The 23,529-nt window shown below is 46.0% G+C and overlaps 1 protein-coding gene across 2 annotated transcripts in view; it reads left to right on the top strand.

The window, feature by feature from the left end:
• Positions 1-518: 518 nt before the first annotated feature.
• The window catches only part of RCOR1 (REST corepressor 1), a 145,804-nt gene continuing 122,793 nt past the window's right edge, over positions 519-23,529 (top strand). For both annotated transcript variants that reach the window (XM_033139308.1, XM_033139298.1), the window contains exons 1-2: positions 519-782; positions 1,088-1,147. In XM_033139308.1, coding sequence (XP_032995199.1) covers positions 536-782; positions 1,088-1,147 — 307 coding nt within the window. In that variant the 5' untranslated portion in view covers positions 519-535. The remainder of the gene's footprint in view (positions 783-1,087; positions 1,148-23,529) is intronic.

Here is a 23,529-nt window from a genome sequence, read left to right as displayed (position 1 = left end):
TTTGACGGGCAGCTCGGCGGGGCCAATGGCGTGGCGGGGAGGCTTCCCAAAATGTGTGGGTGGCCAATGGGCTGCGCAGGGGGGCCGGCTCCCGAGGAGGCTAGCAGCTCAGGTTGACAGTGACTAGTCCCAGTGCAGGGAAGTGCAAGGAGAGAGAGAGAGAGAGAGAGAGAGGAGGGGGATGAGCTTCAAAGTTCGAGGCTTCCTCTCATTGCAGGGAATTTTTTCTTCTTCTTTGAAGGAAGGGGAGAGGAGAAAAGGGAGATTGCAATAAAGCAGCCCCTCGGAAGCTTTGCAATTGCAAGCTTGCTTCCCCTCCTCTTTCTTTGCAAAAAAAAGGGGGAAGGAAAAAGAAAAGAAAGAGAGCAGCAAGCTCGTCTCCTGCTATTCCCCCTTCTCTCATCCCTCTAAATTCTGACTGGTCTTTCCTTTTAACCTTCTCTCTATCCTCCCCCCAAACCTTCACACTCCACCTCCTCCTCTTTTTTCCTTTTTTTTTTTTTTGCCTGTCTCTCCCCACCCCCCCCCACCCCCAATGCCAGCCATGATAGAGAAGGGCCCGGAGATCTCAGGCAAAAGAAGGGGCAGGAACAATAATGCCAACAGCCAGGCGAGCGGCGCTGCTTCTCACAGCGCCTCTGCCTCCGTCTCAGCCGGCAGCGCCAACAATGGTAATAATAGTAAAAGTTTGGCAGCGGCGGCGGCGCCCAATGGCAATGGCAGCAGCGCCGCCAACTCTTGGGAAGAGGGCAGTTCGGGGTCTTCCAGCGATGAGGAGCATGGTGAGTCTTCCGAGGGATGGGGGGTGGGGAAGGGAGGGAGGGATGGAGAGAGAGAGGGAAGCAGGAGAGAAAATTGAGAAGGGGGGGGGGGAGGAGAAACTCTGCAGACTTCTGGAAATGGGCGCATGGTTTTTGAAAGGAAGCATTCTTATTTTTAAATCAGGAGCGGGGGTGGAGGGAAGCAAAGAAGGAAATCGAGTTTGTCCGTCCCTCCTCCCCCCCCTCAAAAAAGCTTGCAGACTTTTGGGAATACGGGCATGGCAAGCATTTTATTACCATTCTTATTCTTGCTGTTTCCACATCAGGAGGAGGAGGAATGAGAGTGGGACCCCAATACCAAGCCGTCGTTCCCGACTTCGATCCTGGTGAGTCATTTTTTCCGTGTGGCTCCTGCGTGCTTTTCTTTTTTGTCTCCTGGACGAGCCGCGAGTAGTTTTGAGGAAGTCCTACTCGGGAGTAGGCCCGTTTGGAGTGCATGGGCCCAAGTTGGTAGTCATAGGTGGCCATTAATTCCAACTGGGGCTGCCCTGAGCGTGGCTGATCCAAGGTCTGCTCTCTCTCTCTCTCTCTGTGCACAATCCACCCCCCCCCCGCTAATCCTTCGCCATTTGGAAGGGGGAAAAGGGTTGTTTCTAACCCTGATCTGGTGCCTGCTTTTTTTTTTTTTTTTAATAACTAGTAAGTAGATTCCGTGGTGCTTCCTCCCAAGTAAAACGTGTAATGGATTGGGGAATGGCTAAAGTCATTTTGTGTGTGAGATTGCGAAGGCAAGGGTGAAAGGGTTCTTCCTTCCTTTTGTTATAAAAGTAGTAATTTTTTTTTTAAGTGTTGTTGTTTCCCCCACCCTGTTCAAGAAGCAGGAAGATGATAACTTTTGCCCCTTCCCCTGTGTGTTTACCCTGCTGTCCAAGGAAGGAACAGCAAGGGGGGGGGGTTGGAAAAGCAGAGAAACGTGCTTGGGAAACGTGCCACCACACTTGATGATAAAAGTGGGGGGGGGGGCGGCGGGCGGGCGGGCGAAGAGAATATATTATGGGATTTTTACTTCTTCGAAAATCTCCCCACAAATCCATTCTTTTATATCTCTTCTTTCCTCCCATTCTCCCCCATTTCTCCCCCCCCTTTTCTTTTTAGAAAAGTGCAGTGGATTTTTCAGGGAGGAGGAAAGATTAATACTCTCTTTTTTCTCCCGCCCCCCACCCCCAATTTCCGTGACTTGCAGGTGTGGTTACTATTTTCATAATTCACATTGGCGGAGGGGGAGGGAGGAACCTGCCCTTTATGAAAATCCGGTGCCAGTCGACTCCTTTAGACTCCTCCCCACAACCTCTCCCGCCCCCCACTACCAATTATTTCACATGCAATTGACCTAAATCCAATTACTTTTACAATTATTGTTATTAAATGAGCGGTTTGCGTTGGTTCGGTTGTCCAGAGTGGTGCGGAGGAGAGCAGGAATCTCCTACTTCTTTTAATGACTGGTTTTTAGGACAAAAAGAGAGAGAGAGAGGGAAGAAAAGAAATCCAGTTAATAAAAACAACAGAAGTCTTTCCAGGGGGCGCTTTATAGACTGGGTGTCAAACAGAACAACAGATTTGTCCAGCGAGAGATGGCGAAAGGGGAGTGTTTGCTTCCCCCCATTTTTTTAAAAAAAAGAATCTTTCTGTACGTGGATATATAGTGTAGGGTTTTGGGGAGCGGAGAAGAACAAAACAGCCTCGTTTCTTTATTTAGGATGTGCAGATTTATTGTAATCAACTGTTTCTCTTCTTGGGGGTTGGGAGTGGGAGCAGGAGGAAGAAAAAGCTAGTTCCCCAATGCTCCCTATATACTTAATCTCTCCCTCAGTTTCCCCTACTTTCAATTTAAAATGGAAGGGGTTGCGGGGTGGGGGGGGGGAGAAACCTGGGCAAACAAAGGAATTCAAGGTTTCCTGTAAGGCGGATAATTTATTATTTTTTAATGTGTGTTTGTCAGGAGCCCAGCAATGCACCGCTACAGTCTTTACTTCCTTAGTTTTGAAACGGAAAGGCTTCCAGTTGTCCCTTTGCAACTATAGACTAATGCTGTCTTCTTGTAAAACAAGCAAAACAGCAACAACAACAACCCACCCCCCCAATCCCGGCCCCACCCTGCCACCCCCCCACTGTCTTGGTCTTAACAGGAGAGCTCCATGTAGCTAACTTGATTGAATCCTTTGTTACTGGACTTTTCAAAATAATAAGCCCAACGAAAAAGAGCGTCCGCGGCGCCCCCCCCCCCGTACATGCCTTTTAAAAGTATGAGATTTCTTTTCTTTTCTTTTTTTAGCACGACCCGGAGGAACTCTGGATAATTGATTCCCCCCCCCCCCCAGTTTGCTGACTGTCGTAATTTGTGATAGCGCTCGCAGATTAGTAGGGATGGTGTAGTTGTGCAGGGCTGGGACTTAGGATGCCCCTGTTTAAAGAATTGGGAGAGCTGGAGGGGTTCCTGGAGCCCATGTAGTCCACCCCGTTCCTTGATGCAAAAATCCCACGCGCAGAGCATCCTCAGGGGGATGGCTGTCCGACCATCTGCTTGTAGTCCTCGTTCATGCGGGTAACGGGTGACATTGTTGAGCCGCTCTGTGCCACCAAGAGGTTCCTCTTTTTTTTTTGCATCCGAAATCACCCATTGAACCTTCTCTTTCCTCCCCTCTGTGTGGCAGCTCTTCAGATATCTGGAGAGTGTGTCTTCCGCCTTGGTCTTTCTCTATTCGGGCTAAACATAACTCAGTCCCTCCATCCTTTCCTCTTAAGACATGTTTTCCATACCACTGACCATGCTCGCCGTGTCCTCCTCTGAACCTGTTCTTTTTTCGCTAAGTGCGGAGGCCAGAACTGGATGTGGTATTTGGGATAAAGTGCAGCTATCACTTCTTGTGGACTTGGGGTGCGTTTCAACCGAGATCGCTCTGTCAGAACAGTGAAATGATCTCCCTCCCCCCCAATGCACTGTACTTGATGTTCTCCCAGATTTATGGGGGTAGAGGAAAGCCGAGATGCGCTACCGAGAGTTACTGTGCTGGCTTCTGCTAGTGGAACGGAGTACTTGAATCTGGCCCTTGGAAACTATGGCGCTCTGAATAACAGCTTCAAACTGCGTTGGTCTTTTTTGCCTCTGCATCACACCACGGGCTCACTTTTCAGTTTGTGATCAGTTGCAATCCTTAGCTCCTTTTCGCATGCATAACTGCCAAGGCAGGCATCACCATTTGTTTTCTGTTTTGCCCAAATGCAGAACTTTGCATTATTGAATTTTACTTTGCTAAGTTCCAACATTAGTGTGTCGGCTGCAGTGTGTAGGTGTGTCATGCGAACGCTTCTCGCACTCCTTCCGGGGCTGGAAAAGGGTTAGTTTAACCTCTGGTTTGCTAGTAAAACTGAATTACTTTGTCGCGAAATGATGCAAAACTGAATTACTGTGTCGTGAAATGATGCCTATGTAAAAAGTGTGTCACAAATATAAAAAGTTTGGAAAGCGACTAAGTCGTTGATAAATTTAAATCTTGCCCCAGCCACAAACTTGCCAAACACTTGATCCTATGCATACCAATTCAGAAGTAAACACAACTGGTTCGGTGGATGTATTCCCGAGAGTTTCTTTAAATTAATTCTTTTATTTGGTTTCAAAGAATGTTCATCTTAAAACAAAATAAATATGAGAAGGTCATTTCGTCTGGCTGTTCACCAGAACAGGTTGGTGGTTTGAACCCATCCAGGGACAACTGGGGGCAGGATTCCTGCATTGCTGGGGGGGGGTTGGACTAGATGACCCTTGGGTTCCCTTCCAATACTACAATTCTATGATTTTATGAAAAAGACCCACCAACCTTACTGGGTTGTTGTGAGTATTGCTGAGAACATGTGATTCAAAAGTTCTGTATAACACTCAGAAACACTTATATCTGCTGTATTAATGTGAAGGATCCTGTGAAACATTGGGGGGGAGGAAATATAATGAAATCTTAATCATTTTTTACATTTATAGTCTATCTTAAGTTCAAGGGATATGGTCTTTCTCCTCCTATCTCTTCACACACACACCCCTTTTGTCTTTCAACAACCACGTGAGGAAGCTTAGGTTCAGAGATGGTGACTGGCCCAAGGTCACCCATTCATGGTTGGACAGGATTTTGAAACTGGGTTTGTTGACACTCTGAACCGGGGTGGTTCAACTTCTCATACCACGTGGGCCTCAAAAGTACTTCGACACGGAACGTGTGGGCTGCGCAGTGTCTTGTCGCGCGCGTGTGTGTGTGTGTGTGGGGGATTGAGGCCAAAATTTGACACACATGCCCCCAGCCCTTACGCTGCCTTCCCAACCCAAAGCCCACTAAACAAGACTCTGGGCTTTGAGAAGTAGGTGCCAGGCAAGGTTCGAAATTAGCAGGTCGCCAAGCGCATTTTGCGCCTAAAAATTCTCCCATTTGTGAGGACCTCTGAACGTAGCGAGTGTCATTTTTTTTTGTGTGCCTGGCTGACACTCAAGGATTACTGAAATGTATGTGCTTCGAAGCTTCAAAGTATGCGTTAAGGATAGACAATATGTTAAGGAGTTTAACAATAAAGAGTATAGAGTGTTTTGAAAACTGAAGTACGGTGCTATTATGTTTTGGTGTAAACACCAAATTAAACATGTATTAACAAATTTCTGCTAAAAAATGATAGTAACAATGTGAATTAACTTATGTGTATTGTGTGTTAATTCATGCTCATCAAAATAATAAATAAAAAGTGCTGCCAACCCTCCCCCTGTGGCGACTAGACATTCTGTTTTGGCGCCCACAACCCAGGTCCCAGAAGCCATTTGGCTCCTAGCTTTTCTATCCCAGTTTCTAACACTGCTTGCAAGGTCCTGCAGCCCTCCCACTTCTTTCCCAACCTTGGAAAAGTGCTAACTAGGCTTGCCAAGGGCCGCCCAAAAAGGCTTCGAGGGCCGCATTTGTGCGTTGGAACACCCTGCTGTAAACCACACTGGCTTTGCCCTGATCCAAGCTTTTTATCCTTTGTATATGTTTGTTTAGTGTTGCATGAATCCCTCCCTAGATCGTGGCCGTGTGTTGTATGCGCACACATCTGGTTTTCCATGTGTACATGTGTGTGTGTGTGTGTGTGTAGCAGCTGGCTGTACATATGGCAGCACCAGGTACATGTGTCTTTGTCACACACAATTAACATCAAAGGGGATTCCCCCAGTTGCCTTCCATGTAGAAAGCTCTCCCTGGATGAAGGTTACTGTCAGGGCCAAAATCACAGAGGAGATTTCCTGTACCCCCCCTTTTCCAAGTTGAAGAGGGTGAGTGTCTGAATTGGGCCCATGTGCTAGAAAAGCTCGGATCCTCTTTCCCAGGTGTGTTTTCCTGTTCAAAATTGCACCTCCCTAAATGCTGCTATTTGTAGGGGGCAGGTAGGAGGCACACAGGGATGTGTAAATTTGCATGTTTTCCCCTTTGGGCAAAGAGTTTCCGCGGGGTGGGGTGGGGAGGGGTTTTGGCTTGTAAAGGTTTTTGTGTCTGTTGGCTGTTCTCCTGCACCACAGCCCTGATTAGATTTACTTCCCTACATTTCTTTTAACCTTTAAAGAAAACCAAATACCTGCAGGAGATCCAGTCAAGGACCTCTCAATGTCTTGCCTAATTTGATCCTTTTGTACTCTCTCTTTCTCTCCCCCCCCACCTCTTCCAACGCCTCCTGCCCCGGTTTTGTAGGTTACAGTGGTCCAACCTTCTCAACATTATACACTGAAAATTAAATCTGGCGCTGTGTTTTAACTTTTGTGGCCACTGGTTGGCTCTAAGAGCTTCTGAAGTAGTAGGTTGTTTCCTGCCGCAATAAACTGGTTACTGAATATTTTCATGAGCCTGTTAGAGGCGTTCTTAGGTGGAGGTTCTGAGATCTGTCTGAGCAGCATGTTCCTCTTGCACAAGATTCTTTTTTGGGGAGGGCCCCCTCAAACTAGATTGAATTTTGTAGTGTGGTTATTACGGTATATTTTGGTCATCTTGTTGGTCCAAGTTGGACTGGCCACTGCAGCTGTCAGACATATTGCATGGGGACCATTCTTACATTTCATCCGTGTGACGTGGCAGATGATGGTGTTATTCTCCAGGTGTTCATGTGTCTCATGTATCTCCTTTCTGCACCATGTGGAAGTGGTTTCCATGCTGCCATAATACAACTTATTTTTTTCTGGCTTTGAGAGTTTCATGGAGAACTAATTGTGAATTTATTGTTAGAATAGGCCCTCTGTGTGTGCACTGTTGGGGGGTGGGAAAACATATACTGCACCGAACTCCCATCAGTCTTAAAGCTTCCACATTTTTTAAAAGAGAGATGGGATATTTTGTTGCTTGAAAAAGAGGATGGCGTTGCACTCATGTCCTGGCTGTAGGCTTCCCCATGGCACCTGTTTGGCCTCTCTGAAAGCAGGATGTTGGATTGGGGGCCCTTTGGCCTTATTCCACAGGGCTCTTCTTACGTAAATTCTAACTTGTTTGGAATTTGGATACTTGGCTGTTGTAAATGGGATTGCATGCACAGAATTACAGAACTGTAGAGTTGGAAGGGACCCTGACGATCATCTAGCCCAACCCCCGTGCAGTGCAGCAATATGCTGCTGTCCCGTAAGGGAATCGAACCCGTGACCTTGGCGTTATTAGCACCACGCTCTAACCCGGGCTTCCTCAACTTCAGCCCTCCGGAAGTTTTTGGCCTACAACTCCCATAGCTAGCAGGACCACTGGTCAGGGATGATGGGAATTGTAGTCTCAAAACATCTGGAGGGCCGAGGTTGAGGAAGCCTGCTGTAACCAAATGAGAACCTAAATTTACTTTCCCCAAAGATTATCACATTTTTTTTAAAAAAAATCTCCCTGTCGCCCTTCCCCATGTTTACAAAAGCAGCTTGTTCCTAGGCTTAGAACAGGCTTCTTGAACCCGGTGTCCTCCAGATGTTGTCTACAGCTGATGAGAGTAACATCCCCCCAAAAAAAACTTTGGGTACAACCAGGTTGTGTGGAAGGCTAGCTTCCCCCCACCCCATGGGCTTCCATCAGTTGAGATTCATGCATACTACTTTTTAATGAACTAAAAAAAAACATCTTAATGATGCTCTCTACTAAGTGGGGGTAAAGACCTGTCAAATTACTTGATGGAGCTTGTCACCAAGGTATTGCTTTAACTTACACAAATGACAGTGATGTCAAGTTAATCTTTCCCAGAAGTGTTCTTGTCAACTAGTTCTTGAATGTCAGCATATATTTTTTTGGGGGGGGGGGTAGTGTAAGTAAAATGTTTAAACCTCTCCTTGAAGCAGTAAGGAAATAGATACGGAAAATACCTTGTGTGTTCTGCCTCCCAAGTGCCTAAAAATTCGGTGCTGTGGGTGTCTAGAATTAGAGAGGCTATTCCTGTCCTGCCTTTTAACTTTTCATGACGATTTTTTTTTAGCTGTCTGATGGTTTAAATATTAGGCAGAAAAGGACACATATTTGGTGTCAGTGGCTTAAATGATACCTGGTTAGGGTGAGTTATTCAGTGTAGGCTTAAATCAGTAATGTTGATGCACACCTAAAGTCTTTGCTTTGTTCTTGCTTGACCCAAGTGTACCATTTTAGCTATTCTGATGGTGTGTACCAGTAATAGTTATTTGACCTTGTGCAGGCTGTGTACAGGATGTTGGATTGGGGGCCCTTTGGCCTTATTCCTTATTCCAGTAATAGTTATTTGACCTTGTGCAGGTGTGTACCAGTAATAGTTATTTGACCTTGTGCATAGGGGGTTGGGGCGATTCAGCTAAAGTCTTAACCCAACCAAGCCCTTTGATCTGTGGAACTTGCACTTCTACAAGGGCCACACAGTGTTCATTTCACATTGCAAGGAGCCATTCACAGTTGCATATCCCTGCATTGCAAGGGGTTGACCTAGATTAGGGGTTGGCAAGGTTTACCTCGCCTGCGCCGGTTCACTCCAGCGGAGACCCCTCCATGGGCCGGATCGTGCGCTTGGCCGCGATTTCCAGCGTCTGCGTCAACACGATTTCCGGCGGCCACGCAGACGCAATTTTCAGTGCTTGCGCATATGCAGATGTGATTTTTCGGCACCACGGAAGCAAGTCCCCCGCGCCGCGCTGTGCCGGTTTAGCGCAGTGCACCGGGACTTGCCGAGTGGGTGGCTCGTGGGCTGGTTAAACGACCCCCATGGGCCGCTTGTGGCCCATGGGCCTTAGGTTGCTGACCCCTGACCTAGATGGTCCTCAGGGTCCCTTCCAACTCTATAATTCTGTGATTCCTTTAGTGTGGCATTACCCATTCTTTGGAACTCCCTGCCTATTGACATTAGGTAGGCACCATCATTGTATCTTTTTAGCCACCTGCCCAAAAAAAATCTCTGTTTCGGCAGGCCAATCTGGAGACGTGATTTAGTTACATCTGTTTTTTAAACTTGTCTCAGATGAGACTAGTGTTAGGAACTCAGATATATAATCAAATGGCACCTTAAACCTAGGTTATGGTCACCACAACAGAATGTCTAGGCACCTTTTTTTGTGTGAAACTTCTTCTTCCTCTTCCTCTTCCTCCTATACCGCTTTTAAAGAAAAAACCCTCAAAGTGGTTTATAACACATTATAACATCAAATAAAACAATCTGGAATAAAACAAATTCAGTCTCCAAGGAAAACATTTCAGATCCTTTTCTAAGGGACATTTTGCTTCCCCCCTATTTATTTACCTACTTAATTCATATAGCTGCCTCATAGCAGAAGTGCTCTAGCAAGCCAGTGTGGTGTAGTGGTTAGAGTGTCGGACTAGGACTTGGAAGATCAGGGTTCAGATCCCCACTCGGTCATGATGAAGCTCACCGGGTGACCTTGGCGTCAGTCACGTCCTCTTAACCTACCTTACAGGGTCGTTGTAAGGATTAACTGAGGGGGGAGGGTGAACCATGTGCTCCTTGGAGTAAAAGCTGGGATATAAATACAGCGAATAAGTTCTTCTGCTTACCTGCTTAAGAAAGCTGGAGGGGCCAGCCATATGGCACCAACCTGGCACCCAGGGGTCTCCATGTAGTTGAATTTACGCCACTTGCAAAATGTGTCTGATTGCATCCAAATGTCTCCATGTTTTAATGGAATGACTAAACGCAGGTTGGAAAAAGAAGTTGGGAGCCTTGCAGTTTCTCGGATCGGCTCCTTGTCTCACCTGGCCTGACTGGATGTAAAACAAAGCCATTAGGAAGCTGCCTTATACTGCCATCGGCCCATCTAATTTAGTATTGTCTAGATTGGCAAGCACTGCGTCTCCAAAGTTTCAGACAGGGGTCCCTCCTGACCTTACCTGGGACCTTACCTGGAGATCGCTCTTGGACACTGAATTAAGAGTCTTTCCTTTACAGCGAGGACCTAAAGCCCATGAAATTGCCAAGGTAGCTGGAGGCATGTCATAATTCTGTGCAGTGCCCAAAATGTATCCAAGATAAAAGCCAGTGGCCTGTGGTGAGGTTCTTTGTTCTCTGTGACTCCATGAAAGCAGAACTGAGGTGGGGGGGCAAGGAAGGGCTTGGCATCCTCCCCAAATCTAAATGTTAAAGCCTGTGTGAAATCCAGAGTAAAGCACACAGATACGGCCTGTCTGCAAGGTGTGCATTGGTAATAATTGATTTGCATTAAATAAAAATTCCAGACAGTGTATGGGGTCTAAAATTTGCACATTTTGCTAACGGTGCCGAGTAAAATCAGCAGAAAGGTCTGAAGCTTTGCTGCCGTTTTAAATGCTTTTAGATATAGTAGGCTTGGTGTGAGATATACCTTTCTAAGGAAAAAAGGGAAAGCCAGCAGGATATGGATCTTATCAGACAATGAGTAGGGGTTCTCTGCTGCTAGTCTTGGAATTTATTACCTGTATTTTACAAAATTTATATGCCATTTACTGCAAAAAGAAGAAACAAAAACCCTCTTAAGTGGTTTACAAGTTGGTTTACAAGTTCATTTAAAATAACAATTAAGGAGTTACATAAAAAAATAAAAATAAAATCAGTAATTGTAAAACAGTTATACCTGTTAAAATTACATGCTTGAGTAGGGCTGCTGGAACAAAAAACTTTCTAGCAGACACCCAACAGCAATTCAGTGAAGGCACCTGCTTTATATCAATAGGTAGAGAGTTCCAAAGTCTTTTGCCACAGCAAAAGATGTATTTCTTGCAACTGTGGAATCATGTAAAGTGGTTGAGTGGGCACATGTGGTGTTTTGCCGAAGCAATAATTGCTTTTAAAAGCTTCCGGTTTTGTTAGGATTTCTTTCATGGTGGACTCGCCTTATTTCTCCCTCTGTATTTGATTGACTTGCCTCCAGCTTGGACACTCCCAGTCCTTAATTTTGCTGCTTAGGTAGCCACAAAGAGTTGCTTTGGGGACATTTGCTGTGATGATGTTTTAGTAATAATAATAATAGAATTGTAGAGTTGGAAATGACCACAAAGGTCATCTAGTCCAACCCCCTGCAGTGTTGGAATCATTTGCCCAACGTTTTCATTCCAAACTGTACCAGGTTGGCAGAGACCGTAACAAAGCAAACTTTTGTTCAGATATTTCCATTTTTAGGCAGCTGCTCAGCTGTGTAAATAATCCAACCACCTCTTTGTCCCATAACACTAAACCATGGTTTATTAAACCATGACTTCATATCGTGTGTGAACTCAGTCCAGCGGCTTAACTATAGCTTGTTTACTGGCAACGGACCACAGTCTGAAACAGTGGTTTGCTGTTGACTTATGAATCTTGGTGTGTTTTAGCCATGTGACTCAGAACCTTTCCTTAACCATGGTTTATTTGACCTCCCCACCTCAGATGCTTACCTGGTTACAAACACACAAGGCACCGTTCGAAGAAGGGCCTGCATCTGAATTCATGTAGATTCTCTTGAGATGGGGAATAGCATAAAGAGAACAAAGAGGGAGAGACAGTGTGGTGCAATGGACAGAGCCAGCCAACGAGAACAGGGTTCAAATCCTCACTTCAGTCATGAGGCTCACCAGGTGAATTTGAGGCTAGTACTGTGCCTCTCAGACGAATCTACCTCGCAGGGTTGTTTTGCGGTTAAAAGACGGCACTGTATGGAGGAATTCGGTACCTCATTCCAATCTCCTTGGCAGGATAATCATAAAAATTTAATAAAATAAACAAGGAAACCCTGTCCAGCTGCCTCTGGATGAACTCCAATAGTTAGCACGGACTGAGAAGAGTACATTACAACAGCCTGCTTGTTCCTTTCCTTCCCTGCAGGCAATTAGGGTTATTCTGAGCCTTGATACCTTTAGGAAGCTCTGCAATACTTTCCTGTTTGAGCTGCAATTTAATAGCCAGGTACGGGGTTAAAAAGCAAACTTCCACTTTTAATACATCAATATCTTAGACCTTTCTTGCTAACGCAGCACCAGAGCATTTTCATAGAATTGTAGAGTTGGAAGGGACCCCGAGAGGCATCTAGTCCAACCCCCTGCAACGCAATGTGAGGCACGAGCAGGTGATTTTTACTGCTTGTGTGTTTGGATGATCCCTGACGGCTAGAAAATCCTGGAAATGGACTGACTGCAGTTTGGGTTGTGAAGTCTGTAAACATCTTTGGAGAAGAAAGCCGCTTTTGCAGGAAGTGAAGACGAAGAGTGAAAGAGAGCTGCAAGGGAGATCATATTGGGTGGCAGTTCCCCCTTTCCAGATGTTATCTATTCTAGGATTGGGGGAAGGAATCGGCAGCACCAGCTAGGAAAGAATCAGGGCTTACACAAAAAGCAACACGTTTATTATATAAAACCCAAACCCTGAGTCTGGGCGACGGGAAGGATATGAGTTGACTTAAAACACACACACACAAACACATAAGAGTTTTTAAGAACAGTTTTATTAAGACTTTCCATATCAAAGAAAAACAAGCAATCAATGCAAACTCAGAGCATATCCCGTATTTTTCCGTATATAAGAAAATTGGGGGGGGGGATACTGTGTATAAGACGAGCCCAGATTTTGAACAGTATTTTAGAGTAAAAAAAAACCCATAAGTCTTATATCCGGAAAAGTACATATTTGGTTCACAGCAAACGTAAGAGCAAAACAAGTAGACGACAGAAGATCTCCCACAAATAGACAATTCGTAACACACAAAACAAGCGTTCAGTGGAGCCATCATTGAAGTAATTCGCTAGCTAAGCAGAAAGAGAAAGGGGAATTAACTCAGCCTATAATAGCACTTTATGGAATCATAGAACTCTGTGGAGTTGGGAAGGTCCACGAGGGGCATCTAGGCGCAGGAATCTTCCCCACAGGTGTCCCTGGGTGGGCTTGAACCACCAACCTTCTGGTTAACGGCCAGATGCATTGGAGTAAATATGTGGGTTGCATGTACCACTCCCAACATGGTAGAATATTATTTGTGGTGAAGCATGTAGATAAATATGTAATGTGCATTTTATAGAGGCTGGGCGATATAGCGTCCAAAACGGGTTTGAAGTCCATATCGTGATGCTGTATTGATTTTGTAATGATGTATGTGTGTGTGTTTGTGCTTTGCAAAAATAAACAATGTAGGAAAAACCATGAAGCCAGCCGGTTCTTCGGCATTGCTTTATTTCTTACATACCGGTACATTATTAAGAGTGATTTTCTTAGTTATTTATGATAGTTAAACTGTGGATACGTATTGTGTTTGTTACCTTGATTCCTTTTTGTTGGGATTTATAAACTGCTTGCTGTTGAAATAGGAAACAGAATATGGATCGAGTAACTAATTAAACAAAATCTGGGGGAAAAACACAACACCGGGGGCGTGTTGGTGAGGTTATTGTTAAAGGCGTCCTTTGAAAGTATCCATAGCAGACACCCAAGTGGTGAAACAAAGAGACAAACAGCCACAAAAATTGGCCACATTTAACTTTCAGAGAAAGTTGGCTGGATTTTCTTTCTCTTTGTTTTATCCCATTTTGGGGGCAGGGGTACATTTTTGTCAGGACAAGCCAGTATGACATAATTGCACTGCAGGGACTTAGCACTTTGTCTCAAATAGGTCTTTAAAATACCCTTGTACTTTTTTTAAGGAGTGGGAAAGAGTTTACAAGATTATAAAAGGCAGTCTTTCGTTGTAATGATTTGACATCTTAGCGGAACAGCTGCCTTATCTCCTGGCTGGGCCTAGTAAAGTCCGAGTGAATGATGGGAGTTTACCTTCATTTTTTTTTAATAAAAATCTCCTTTTCAAATCTAGTACTAACATAGGAAGTGAAGTGTACCATGGAGATTCTCAAAACTTTCAGCCCCCAGGGCCCAATCGGAGGCACCAGAAAATTAACAAGGCCCACAATGCTACTGATGAATGGGCAAAGGAAAGCCAACCACAAGATGGTGGCAGAGTTTGGCATAATCAGCTGACATCATTTCCTTCTGATACCTAATCCACGGTTGGTGATTACTGATTTTTTTCCCTTGTGGCAAGGAGTTCCGTAGTTTAGCTTTCCTTAAGCAAAGAACAGACATTTGCTTTGGTGATAATACCACAGCCTCCCCATTTTAGGTGAAATCTGCTCATCCGGAAGCTCTAAGTGGAATTGGCATTTTCTTTCATATTTTTTTCCCCTGTCCTCACCCCCACGTGGCTCTCAGGCATGTTTTTACCCATCTCCTGTAATTTCCTCTCCCGTTATCCTCTCACCTTCAACTTGTACCTTATTTCCCCCCTCTCACACACACTGCCTCCTTTCTGTGCCTTTCGCATTCGCTTCTTCCTCCTCTCGCAGCTTTCCTTTCTCACCCCCTCATTTATTATCGTTGTTCTTATCATACATACTAGCAGTCCGTCTCACTTTCTAATTTCCTTCAGCACCTCCTCTCTAACCCCTTTGCCCCTCAGAGAAGGGAGACCTTCCTTCCTTCCCTCTCCCACTGCCTGCCAAAACTTATCCCAACTCTTCAGTCACCTTTATTCAGCATGCAAGGAGTGGCTGGTGCTGGCATTGCTCCAAACAGAAGGCTTTGGCATGACTGGGAGTTGGGTTGGACAAGGGAGGAGATACCGGACAGGCTTGGGCCTACTCATGCTGCCTCTCAGCTTGGCCTGCCTCGCAGGGATGTTGTGGGGAGAGGGGAGGACCACGTGACCACCTCGGATCCCTTGGAGAGGAATAACTAAATAAAGACCCCGGCATTTCCAAGCGGGCTGGAAGAAACCCCTTTCTGAATCCCTGGAGAGCTGCTGCCAGTCAGTGTAGATAGTGCTTAGCTAGCAGGAGCAGTGGTCAGGGATGCTGGGAGTTATATTCCAACAACAGCTGGGGACCCAAGTTTGTGAACGATGGCTCAGTCGGTAGAGCATGGTGCTATTGTTTGTTTGTTTATTAGAATTTATATACTGCCCTATACCTGGGTTTGAGCCCCACGTTGGGCAGAAGATTCCTGCATTGCAGGGGGTTAGACTAGATGACACCCGGGGGTCTACAGTAACTTTCTGATTCTATCAACAACCTTGAAAAGGAGCCCCCAAGTTACTAGACCACATTATTTACCTACTCATGTCTGTCTGTTTGGGGGGGGGAAGTCTGCTCCTGAGACAACTTTTCTTCTCGGCCACCAGCGAGTGCCCACTCTTGGCAAGCCCGTTTGTAACGTTACGTTGCGAGGAGGATGTGCATTATTTCTTTCTTACTGTGCAGAGACACACACAAAGAGCCATTGCCAGGGTGTGAGAGCTTTTCGGAAGGGAAGCTGTGGGTGAGGAAAGCAGTTCAAGGCCAGCAAAAAGCAGAACGGCTCCCAGAGCCACTCGTAAGCTGTCTGTAAAAAAATAATAATTCCTCATTCTTTCCAAAGAAATAAAAGCCTCCTTTTCATCGTGTTCCTTAATAGTTGTGGTGCAAAAGCGTAGTCTGTACACCTTCATTCTGTATTACCCAGAGTAGATGGACACGGAGAGAAAGAGACGGTGACAAGAGACAATTTGAGGTGCTATGCAGATGTTGTCACCCTGCTGATGTGGGAGATGCACATTTCAAGAACCTTGGGGGAATCCCAAAATTTGACGAGTGGAGGCTGACATGTGCGCAGGGATAATATCGGCAAGCCGACGGAACTGAGGACCTGCTCCTCAGAACTCTAGGGTATTTGACCAGCTTCTCGAAACTTGCGGTTTTCCATTTCCCCTTCCCAGCCTAACAAGTTGGGTGAATTGGCAAAGTGGCAGGGCTAAGAAATCCCTGCGATTAAGGCCTTATTATTAGCTTGGAAATCTTGGCTCTGATCAAGGTGTGCTAAATAACGAGGCTTAGGGTGGGGTCTTGCCCAGCTACATCCTTAAAGTGGTTGCAAAAGTGAGGATTTCCCATTTACTGCACCCTAATAGCTAGTGCTTGTACCCATGAGGTCTGTGGTTTTGAGCAGTATGGAAAACAGGCTTTATATTGGGCCAGACTGTCCCATGTTGCCCAATGACGGTCACCAACGTCTCAAAGGCATCTTTCCTCTTAAACGGCTGAGGACCACAATACCTCAAGGGACGCCTCTCCCCATCTAAACTGCCCCGGACTGTACAATCATCATGTGAAGCCCTTCTTTTGTGTGGCACTTCTGCAAGAGGTCCGGAGGGTGGCAACATGAGAACAGGCCTTTTCTGCAGTGGCTCCCCATTTGTGTAATGCCCTCCCTAGGGAGGTTCATACGGATACCTTCATTATACACCTTTAGGTACCAGGTGAAAACATTCCTTTTTAAACCAGTCCTTTGGCTGATTGATTGATACCTGATGCCCTTTTAAATGTTGTGTGTGTGTGTGTGTGTGTGTGTGTGTTTGTTTGTTTGTTTGTTTGTTACTGGTTTCTTTTTGTTCTCATTTTTATTATGTATTTCGGGTTTTTTAATATCGTAATTTTATGTTGTGAAGCACCCTAAGATCTATGGATGAAGGGTGGTATCCAAATTTAAATAATAAACAAACAATTGCCTGAAGTGAAATTAGAAGAGAATTTGGAGAGTCTTCAGTAATGAGACCATCTGAGGAATTTAATGGAGTATATGGCAGATTTTTTTTACACCTCCAGTTCTTCTAGCAAAAGTCCCCTTTTTTGCGAAATGACCCACGCTCTCAATATCCTTCTGCATCATTAACAGCAACAATTTTCTACTCCCTGCTACCTGCTTATTCTAACTGGAGATGGCCAGGATCAAACCTGCGACTTCTGCGCAAAAGTAATCTCCCCCCACCCCCCACAAGTGTATAATAGCTGAACTGAAAGCATCCTGCCGAGCAAAAATGCTCAAAAGAGGGTACAAAGCCAGGAAAATGTAAAGGACATGGCCAGGGAGGGAGGGGGTGTAACTGGGGATCACACCAAGAGCAAAATATACAACAGATAGAGAGCTTCTACTGCTGCTACTTTAGATGCCACAGGGCAAGGGTAAGCCAACATTAACAAACCATGGCTCCGTGTATCATGGTTTGTTCAGAGAGAAATTAATCGTGTGGGCTGTAATTCCAAGCTAGCTCCTGTGTGGTTTACTCCCCAGTCGATTTAAGGGAGGAGCGCAGCTGGAGCCTGGAGCTGTATTCTTCAGTTTATGCACATTGTGGATTCTGGTTACGCCTAAACACAACCAACGACTGGCCCTGAGGTCACCTAGGGAGCTTTATGGATGAGTGAGGACCTGAGCCCAGATCCCGCCCACCCAATTTGTGGTCCTGGACTCTTAACTATGGGACACGGGTGGCGCTGTGGGTTAAACCACAGAGCCTAGGGCTTGCTGATCAGAAGGTCGGCGGTTCGAATCCCCGCGATAGGGTGAGCTGCCGTTGCTCGGTCCCTGCTCCTGCCCACCTAGCAGTTCGAAAGCACGTCAAAGTGCAAGTAGATAAATAGGTACCGCTCCGGCGGGAAGGTAAACAGCGTTTCCGTCCGCTGCTCTGGTTTGCCAGAAGCGGCTTAGTCATGCTTGCCCGGAAGCTGTACGCCAGCTCCCTCGGCCAGTAAAGCGAGATGAACACCGCAACCCCAGAGTTGCCCGCGACTGGACCTAATGGTCAGGGGTCTCTTTACCTTTACTCTTAACTACTACACCTGCACTGGGCCTTTTGCAATGCTAATATTTTGGGGTGGGGCATTTGCAGGAAAGAATCAGTGTCTGGGAGAGATGGCTTGATTTCTTTGCCCATGTATCCCTTGCTGTATTTATCGTTTCTGCGATTAGAGATGGTGTTTGCAGGGGAGAGTCCGTTACATTCATTCCTTGTAAATCCTTCCCCTGTGCCCCATTCCTGCATGTGTTTAGCAGTGTGTGTGTGTGTGTGTGTGTGTGTGTGTGTGTCTCCACCCTTGGAAACCACTTCCCAAAACTTTTTACATTGTCAGGAGGACTGTGCTAAGGTGCTGTGAGGCTGACAGCTGCTCGTTGCCAGATAATAACTTCTCTTCAGATGACAAAAGACTAAAACGGTTGGGTAATCCTTAAAGCGCAACATTACAGTCACATTTCAAAGGTGCGACATAGCCTAGCTTGCTGGTTGTTGTTGTTTAAGTTGTTTAGTTGTGTCCTACTCTTCGTGACCCCATGGACCAGAGCACGCCAGGCACTCCTGTCTTCCACTGCCTCCCACAGTTTGATCAGACTCGGTGGAATTCTTGGAAACCACCAGACAGCGAAGGACAAGTTCTCTTTAGATAATAAAAGTGTGTAAGAGTAGCGTGTTTTGTTATTCCCCGATTTACTCTTTCATAAAGGTAGTAGTTGTAGGGAGAAACTTGCAAGGGCTGTAGCTCAGTGGTTGAGTGTCTGGCTTGCACGCAGAACATCCCAAGTTCATTTCTCAGTATCTCCAGGTTGGACTGAGGGAGACTCTCCTCTGGTTCAGCAGGCATCTTACAGAAGTTGCATCATGCCTATTTTTATGGAGCTTAAGTATTTACTTGTGGTTTTTGTTTTGTCTTAACGCTACTGTATTGTTTTGATGGATGGATTGCTTTATTGGTTGTTGTGTAAACTGCTTTGGAACTATCTGCAGCGAAAAGCTGTCTACTGTATAAATATTGGAAGTAAATGCGTATGGGTTGCCAGGGACTGACTATGGGACCTTTGGCATGCAACCCATGTGCTCTACCCACTGAACTGTGGTCCCTTCCTAAAAGGTGGGCTGCGCCTCCTTCATCATCTGCATGACAGGACGTGAATGTGACTATCTCGTTCCTCAACCTGGAGCCCTGTGCAACAAACTAACGGAGCCTAACTTCTTCAAAGTGCCACACAGATTATACGAAGACTCAAGAGTGCTTGATGTAGGTCTCACCGAGCACTGATCATGCTCACGATTCCTTTTAGCTTCCAACAGTTCAAGGTGTTCCACACTGGGCTCTGAAATGCACACAGAGGTTTGTTGCTGGTTTTTCTTGCAGGTGGAAGTGTGATTGATTGTGTATCTGTACGCCTTAATTAAAATTTGGTAGGGCCACCAGGGAGTCCTTCCTTTGGGGGCTGGATTTGCCCTGCTGGGAAACTAGTCTGTTTCCCTGCTCCGTTTTCTCCTAGGGAGAACTAGGAATTTCTTTTAGGCTCCGCTTCATCCCTGTGAGGTTGGTGGCCGGCCCAAGGTGAGCTTCATGTCTGTGTGGGGATTTGAGCCCTAGTCTCTCAGGCCTAGCCCAACACTGTTAAATACTACACTACACCACACCACAACAGCTGTCTGAGAGAAAAGCCCTCTCTGTGCCTGTTCCACAATGTGTTCTCTCTTAGGCACCCACAATTCTACCGTAATTCTAGATTTTGGTTTATAATATAGACTTGGATTTTAATCTGCTTTTATGACCCTAATTTAAACACAGTTTCAGAGATGACTTCCTGTGCTTATTCCCCTGTCAATTTTTGTGTGTGCCTGGTCTCCTACTTTCTTACTAGCCTGTGGTGAAATCTAACATAGAATGCAACGTCTGGTTTGGGCGCTATGAACAGTATCTACGTACAGTCGTACCTTGGGTCCCAAACGCCTTGCGAGTCTAATGTTTTGGCTCCCGAACGCCGCAAACCCAGAAGTGAGTGTTCCGGTTTGCAAACGTTCTTTGGAACCCGAACGTCTGACGCGGAGCTTCCTGCAGCCAATCGGAAGCTGTGCGTCTTGGTTTACGAACGTTTTGGAAGTCAAAAGGACTTTTGGAAAGGATTCCGGTACGACTGTAATGTGAATGAGGGGCTGCTTTCCTTCCTGGCTAACTGGAAATAATTTGCCATGACAGTGCGCGTGGGCCACAATTTTATCCCAGCGGAGGTGCCAAAACACGGGCTGAGATGGGAACTCCCTGATAGGCTGAAGCTTGTTTTAATATTAACATCCAGTTTGGAAGAGGCCAGATCATGCAGCTCAACCTTATCAACTCCCATCACCCATGACAGCTGGTCCTGCTAGCTGAGGATGATGGGAGTTGTAGTCCAACAACATCTGTGTGAGAAACAGTGCTCTTAACACCTGATTTTCAGAGGTTCTATTTAGTTATCATGGTTAGGCCTTCCCATCTTTATACTCCTCCTTGAAGCTGTCCAAGCATGTACCAGGCAGACTTCAGGCCAGTGGGGACTGCTTTCAAGCTTTGTTTTGCTAGAACCCAAAGTTCCACTAACTGTGAGAAGTTGCAGGTAGGTAGCCATGTTGGTCTGCCATAGTCAAAACAAAATAAAAAAATAAAAAAAATTCTTCTAGTAGCACCTAAGAGACCAACTAAGTTTGTTCTTGGTATGAGCTTTCGTGTGCATGCACACTTCTTCAGATGTGAGAAGTTGGTGCACATAGCCACTTCTTGTGGTGGCAGCAGGAGAGGCAAGAGCAGCAAACACACTTGTGAAATTATGGAGCAGAGTGCCTCTGAGAACATGCTCAGCCCAGGAGATAGTACTGAAAGTGAGCTGCTGTGACTGGACGCCCCCCCCCCCCAAAACAAATCACAACCCTTCTGGTTTCCCTTACAAGCTTTGTCTTTTTTCATCCCAGCATTCTAATTTTAGAAAACGGGGTGGGATAGCCTCTTTGTTGTAGCCTGTCCTTACGTAATTGTAGATTTGTAAACAGCGTTTCGGAGATGCCCCATGGCAAATAAGTTCTGTATAGCTCAGTGGCAGAAATGCATGTTTTTCATGCAGAAGGTTTAATCCCCAGCATCTCCCCAGGCAGGGCTGGGAATGTCCCACTTGGAAAAAACTTGCTGCCAATCCGTGTAGACAATACAGTACCAGTGGTTCTGTCTCTGAATAAAGCTGCTTCCCAGCTACCAGACAATTCGGAGCAAGTTGGAACTGCCGGTCCTTCTTACTAAGGCAGCTTCTGGTGTTTCTTTGCAGGACGAGTTGACTTGCAGCAGTTCTGCAGAACTGGGGATGCTTCTCTCTCTCTCTCTCTCTCTCTCTCTCTCTCTCTCTCTTTCTCTCCCCTCCCCCCGTCTTCATTTCTCTCTTAACCTCCCCGCTTTTGCAATACTTGTAAATCTTTGTGTATGTCGGAGATGCCTGATCATGTCTTTTGTGAAAAACAACACCCTGCATTCCATAGGCACTTGTGGGAAGCCTGTTTCTGCGCTCTTGCTTTTTTTTGGGGGGGGGACAAGAGAGGGGCGAGTCTACCTGGACGCTTATTTATACGACTGCTGGCATTTTCTTTCTCCTCCATTCTCTGTGGCCCTCCTGGGACCTTGCCGCTGATTGTGTGTAGCTGCTGAATTCACCATGGGTGACAGTAGCCATGGGAACGCAAGTAGGAAGATGCGAGTATGTGGCTCCCAACTTGTTGCTAGGCAGGTCTAACTCGGTGCAGGTATTGAGCAGTCTCCATAAGAGGAACATGTTCTGATTTTTTTTTTTTAAATATATTTTTTATTGAAAAAAATCCAGCTTCTCAACACTTGGGGAGTTGATAGCAGAATTGGAGGGTTCATTAGCGGAATAGGGAGCGCACTGAAAAGCACAGCAGATTAAAAGCTCATTTGTTTTTGCAGCTCTCGAGATGTCTTGAAAGAGCCAATGTGGTACAGTGGCTAGAGGATGCTAAGGCGCTCCCCCGCAACTTCATGTGCCCCCCCCAGGCAGTGTTGGATTACAATTTCCAATCTGTAGTGTAGTGGCAAGTTCAGAAGCGCAGGTTCCCTCCCAATAGTCAACTCACAGCCACACCCCTTCTCAGATTATGCAACTTTATAAAGTTATGCAGTCATCTTATAATTGCACAATAATAACAATTAGGCACGCACTGCAATGATTAATGCAGATATACGAGTGTTGCCTTTCAGCTAAATCTGCTATTTTCTGGTTACAGGTAGGTAGCCGTGTTGGTCTGCCATAGTCGAAACAAAATAAAAAATAAAAAATCCTAAATAAAAAAAAATCCTTCCAGTAGCACCTTAGAGACCAACTAAGGTGCTACTGGAAGGATTCAGCTATTTTCTGTGCGCAAACATGGGCAAATGTTGTGGAGTGCACAAATATCTTTTTTGGGGGGTGTGTGTGTGACCTGAGTTGTGTTTCCTGCAAAGTTGTACGCAGCAGAAACTTGCGCACCATTCCCTTGAAGCTGAAACACCTTGCATTTTCAGGCAGCTTTCAGATATCGCCAGGTGCATTTTGCACCTAGCTATCAGCCACTTGCAACCACCTGACGTCTCCACCATCTGGAGGTGCATGCCTGGGGACCCTCGGATCTTGACTGTGTTCACACACCAGCAACAGATCCTGTAGAATTCTATCCATTATATTTCATCTGCACAATCAGAATGAATTTCAGCAACCAAAATGAGTTTCTAACACTGTTTTCAGGGTACCTTAATGCTTTGGAGCTCACGGTGGCTAAAAAGCTCTCCTTTCATGTTGATTGGGCAGGTCTAGGATGTTAGAGAAGGGACCCAGGTGGCGCTGTGGGTTAAACCACAGAGCCTAGGGCTTGCCGATCAGAAGGTTGGCGGTTCAAATCCCTGCGACGGGGTGAGCTCCTGTTGTTCAGTCCCAGCTCCTGCCCACCTAGCAGTTCGAAAGCACATCAAAGTGCAAGTAGATAAATAGGTACCGCTCCGGCGGGAAGGCAAACGGCGTTTCTGTGCGCTGCTCTGGTTCGCCAGAAAGCAGCGTTGTCACGCTGGCCACATGACCCAGAAGCTGTCTGTGGACAAACGCCGGCTCCCTTGGCCTATAGAGCGAGATGAGCGCCGCAACCCCAGGGTCGGACACTACTGGACCTAATGGTCAGGGGTCCCTTTACCTTTACCTTTAGGATGTTAGAGACAGGGATGCTGCTGCGGAAATAGTAACGGGTCTTTGACACTTTCCCCCCTTGACCCCAGACCACTACACCTCTGCTTCCACCAGTCCCAGCTACCCAGGACTTAGTGGTCAGGGATGGTGGGAGTTCTGCTCCAAGAAAATCTGGAAGGCACAAAGTTGGGGAAGGCAGTGTTGCACTAGGATTGCAGAGACCCGGGTTCAGATCCTCCCTTAGCTATAGAGCTGACTGACCGTGTTAAGGTGACAATCTCTCAGCCTGTCCTTATCTTGCAGGTTTATTGTGAGGATAAAAAGTCTGTCTGTCTGTCTTGTCTGTCTGTCTGTCTCTCTCTCTCTCTCTCTGTGTGTGTGTGTGTGTAGGAATCATGTACATTTCCTTCAGTTCCTTGGAGCAAGATTGCTTGGATATGAATGCAATTAATAGCAATTTCAGAGATCGAACAGATTG

Source organism: Lacerta agilis, chromosome 1, assembly GCF_009819535.1.
Source record: "Lacerta agilis isolate rLacAgi1 chromosome 1, rLacAgi1.pri, whole genome shotgun sequence".
Classification (NCBI taxonomy): Eukaryota; Metazoa; Chordata; class Lepidosauria; order Squamata; family Lacertidae; genus Lacerta; species Lacerta agilis.
This window is presented reverse-complemented; position numbering and strand designations above follow the sequence as displayed.